This window comes from Eufriesea mexicana, unplaced genomic scaffold (assembly GCF_001483705.2).
Source record: "Eufriesea mexicana isolate 0111107269 unplaced genomic scaffold, ASM148370v2 scaffold294, whole genome shotgun sequence".
Classification (NCBI taxonomy): Eukaryota; Metazoa; Arthropoda; class Insecta; order Hymenoptera; family Apidae; genus Eufriesea; species Eufriesea mexicana.
This window is the reverse complement of record NW_016908489.1, coordinates 2,390,547-2,394,326: the sequence shown is the minus strand read 5'-3', so window position 1 is coordinate 2,394,326 and position 3,780 is coordinate 2,390,547. Positions and strand designations below refer to the sequence as shown.

At 50.1% G+C, this 3,780-nt stretch overlaps 1 protein-coding gene across 1 annotated transcript in view; it reads left to right on the top strand.

The window, feature by feature from the left end:
• The first annotated feature begins 455 nt into the window (after positions 1 to 455).
• Positions 456 to 3,780, top strand: part of Syn1 (Syntrophin-like 1) — a 341,618-nt gene continuing 338,293 nt past the window's right edge. The window contains exons 1-2 of the mRNA XM_017911844.1: positions 456 to 497; positions 737 to 859. Coding sequence (XP_017767333.1) covers positions 456 to 497; positions 737 to 859 — 165 coding nt within the window. The remainder of the gene's footprint in view (positions 498 to 736; positions 860 to 3,780) is intronic.

Genomic DNA, 3,780 nt, shown 5'->3' with positions numbered 1-3,780 from the left:
GCGTTCGGAGTGCGGGAACAGTACCGTGAAGCGACACTGGAACACGTTCGGTCGTCTCAATTATTCGTGCTTCTAGTCGGACGGTCAGTGTTCAACGGCGTGTCAAGCGGCCGGTTAATTAATTACGAGTTATACGATCGGGGCGACTGACATTCGTCCCGACCGTTTAGACAGGAGGCGTCGCTATTACCCGGGCTTCGAAAAACGGCACTACGACCTGAAGTTGTCGCATTCGCGGTCGCGCGCGCGCGCGTGATCAGTTATTCGAGTGTAAAAGAATTTACGTCGTTACAAACGCGATTCCTACGGCGAAAGTGAGCGACGGGCAGTGTAGTAGGAGAGGAGAGTGGATCGCAAATAGGGAACAGAAACACGGAGGCGAGTTCTCTCACGAGAGTCTCGGAATCGGAGTGCATACGTACAATCGAGGACGAAAGAAAGAAGGCTGGTAAAACATGTCGAGGCTGCTGAAAGGTGAACCGACGGGCGGTTGTATCGTCGACTCTATCGCGGATCGTCGAATGTATTAACCCGGCCGCAAATGAGGCGTATCGTGGCGTAAGCGAAGAAAAATACGGCGGCGGAGGACGAGCACTGGGCACACATCGGGATCTGCCGGGGAAACAGAGTCTTCTGATCTAGCCAAAGAAAGAAAAGCAGGCCAGGCGTCGTGCCTCCCACTGCCTACCGGAAGTCATATGCCCATACACGCGCGGAAAACGGTAAATCATCGTAGCAGCCATCGGCTATAACGAGCGTACACGTTTATTTTGCATTGGACCGAAGCACGCCTGCCCCCTTCACCTCTGTTCGTTTTGTTTTTCTTGGTTCGCCTACCGTTGTTTCGTCCTTGCTTAAGGTACGTCCACAATATATAAACCTTTTCTTCCCGATATTCGCGTAACGTTGCATGCGTAAGACAGTGAGGATTTTCGTCCTTGACGCTGTGTTAATATATGAAAATGACGTTAATTGGCTTTTTGCGCGAGACACGAGAGTAGCAATGGTTTACCTTTTTTATTACAAGCTTATTTTTAACGATGACACAGTGACATAAATCCGATGAATTTTTCGACGTTTCCATTTGCACCTGCGTATTCGCGTATCCGATTCTATCGAAATACGGACATAATTATTTTGTCAGAAATGTTTGACACACATTTTCGTATTCGCGTATCCGATTCTATCGAAATACGGACATAATTATTTTGTCAGAAATGTTTGACACGACGCGACGTACAGGTTATGTTCGCTCGTAATCGTTCGCAGATCGGTCGTTTTTTTTTCACATTTCTCCCCGTGTTTGATACAAAAATACAAAATAAATTAGAAATCAATGCACGGGCGGAGACTTCAAAGCGAGGAGAAAAAAAAATCGGCGCGCTCAGCGGTCTGCATTCCGCTCGTATTCTCGTTCTGACAAGTTTCGAGCGTGAAAAGCGTAAAAAGTTCGGCGCGCAAAGTGTAAAGCTTTAAAACCACGGTGTAAGCGTTCCAATACGATTTTCGATTTCTCTCGTTTCTCAAACTTGCTCCTTGAGAGATTCACTATTCCGTTGCATTCTCGAGATTCTTGTAGCTCCAATTTCAACTATAGCCCCGCGGTACTTTTCCCGATTCCCCGGAAACACGCTCGAATCGCGTATACCGCCCGAGTTCGTGGTTTTATTTTCCCGCTGCCATCTTAGAGGGTCACGTGACCGCGGGAAGAGGACAATAGATGGCGTCTATTTCTCGCGGTACACGGGCACGCGTGGCAGTCTCCCGGCCGCTTTTTAACCCTCGACGTCTGTCACTTCCACGAAATTGGTGCGTTCGTGCAAGAATTTGTGCTCGTTAACGAAGGCACGATCGCGTGAGTGAGCAGTTGCGAAATTAGCCGCGCCGCGTCGTCGCGTAATACCCGATTACGAATTATTGGACAAAGGGTTTACGAGCGATGGCGGAGTATCGACGCGTTGCTGCAGGTACGAAATGATCTGGAACTCCGAGCGACGTGTGTTTCCTCCCCTCGTTTCTCGTGTGCGGCGGCTGTTTTCTTTTTCCTCTTCCCCACCTCTCACCTTTCTCACTCGTCCTCCTTCTATCCGTCCTTCTTCCCCATTCCGCCTCTTGTTCTCTCTTTCAGGCCATAAACAACCGGTGCCCGACGTTTGCCGAGGTTATTGGTTTTTGCGAGGGCACGACAGTGCCGTATACACGCGTCTGGTAGACCCGACCTCATGGCCACTGCTTCTCTCTCTCTTTCTCTCTGCCGTTCCTCTCTGCTTCATTCTTGCATTCGGTATCTTTATCTTTCTAACGTTCGTGATCATCTCTTTCGTCCGTCCTTGTCCAGCCCCCACATACGTGCTCGCCTATATACACGCGATTCCGCGACACAGTCCACGCACACAAAGAGAGATGTACTCGGCGTGCGCTTCGCGTGGGCAGCGGTAGAACTCGCACGAGACTAATTCCCAGAGACAAACACTTTAATTATAACGTTGCCGCTCGCGTATACCTACGTGCCGCACGATCGCGATATCGACGCTTTTATTAAACACGAGCACCTTCAACGATGCTAACGCTATTATCCGATTACCGGCGGAGCGTGCCGCGCGTACGCGCGAATTTCATACAACGGATCGCGACCTGTTGTGCCTCCTTTTTCGTTCGAGATCTTTTCCCGCGGTCCAGTTTTTTCCCATCGTTACCTTTCCACGATCGTTTAACCTCAAAACCGTTCAAAATATCCGAAATACGCGCGTATAGGACCGAGCCGTTGGATCGTAATATACGCTAGCGCGTGCGCTCGCGGCCATGTCCGGGATTAATTTGAAATTAATTGAAAACGAGTTCGAAACGAGTTTGGAAATTAATTCGGAATTAACGGGAGCGTATTTTGCGTCACGGTTTCGAGTATTTCATCAGCGTTGAGCGTATTAGGACATAACCTTGGATTACCGTGCCAAGAGTATCGCGTATTGAACATAGCTCCTTATAATACCCTGACCGTGGTCAATACGCGTATACGAGCGTCCGTGTACGGGCTATCGGCACCTGTAGACGTATTTGGTTGCAGTGTTCTCCGGTGAACGTTCGCAAATGTAAGATTGCGTTTCTGAGATCACTGTAACCCAGATACCGTGCCGAATCAACAAGTATCGCGTTGTCGATACGTAACGCGGATCGCGGGCGGAGAGGGGCCCGGAGGGGAGAGATCGAAGGAAATTCCACGCGATGATGGAATGGAATTAAGAATTGCAAGTATCTCGTGTCTGGCGAGCTCGAAATATCCCAGCTATCGGGTAACGTCTTAGCGTCGCATGCGAGAACGCGCGATAAAAACCGATTTAAACAACGTCATGGACGCCCATGGGCGACGAATGGACGGTGCCGGACAACGGAACGAGAAGTCCAGAATATTGGTCCATTTTACGCGACCATCGAAGGGTTGATTTAATTACATCGGCGAACACGAGTGTCAACCCCCTCGCCCCCTCTCCCCATCTTCCCCCGGTTGCGACGCCGTTGTTGCGCGTACGACCCCCTGTCAATTTTTTCCTACCATCGGTACATCGTCCCTGTACGTCTATGTATCCAGCTACCAAAGCCGAAAAAACATTGGCTGCACTTTCTGCATCGTCGTCCCGTTGATCCGTACGCGTCACGTAGGTGGCCATAGGTACGTGTACACGACCTGATACCGAGTTTCGGGGAATAATGGCGGTACCGCGTCCTGCCGTCGATTCATTTTTACCCAATTTCACGCACCGGTACACCGCCATCCACCCCCGA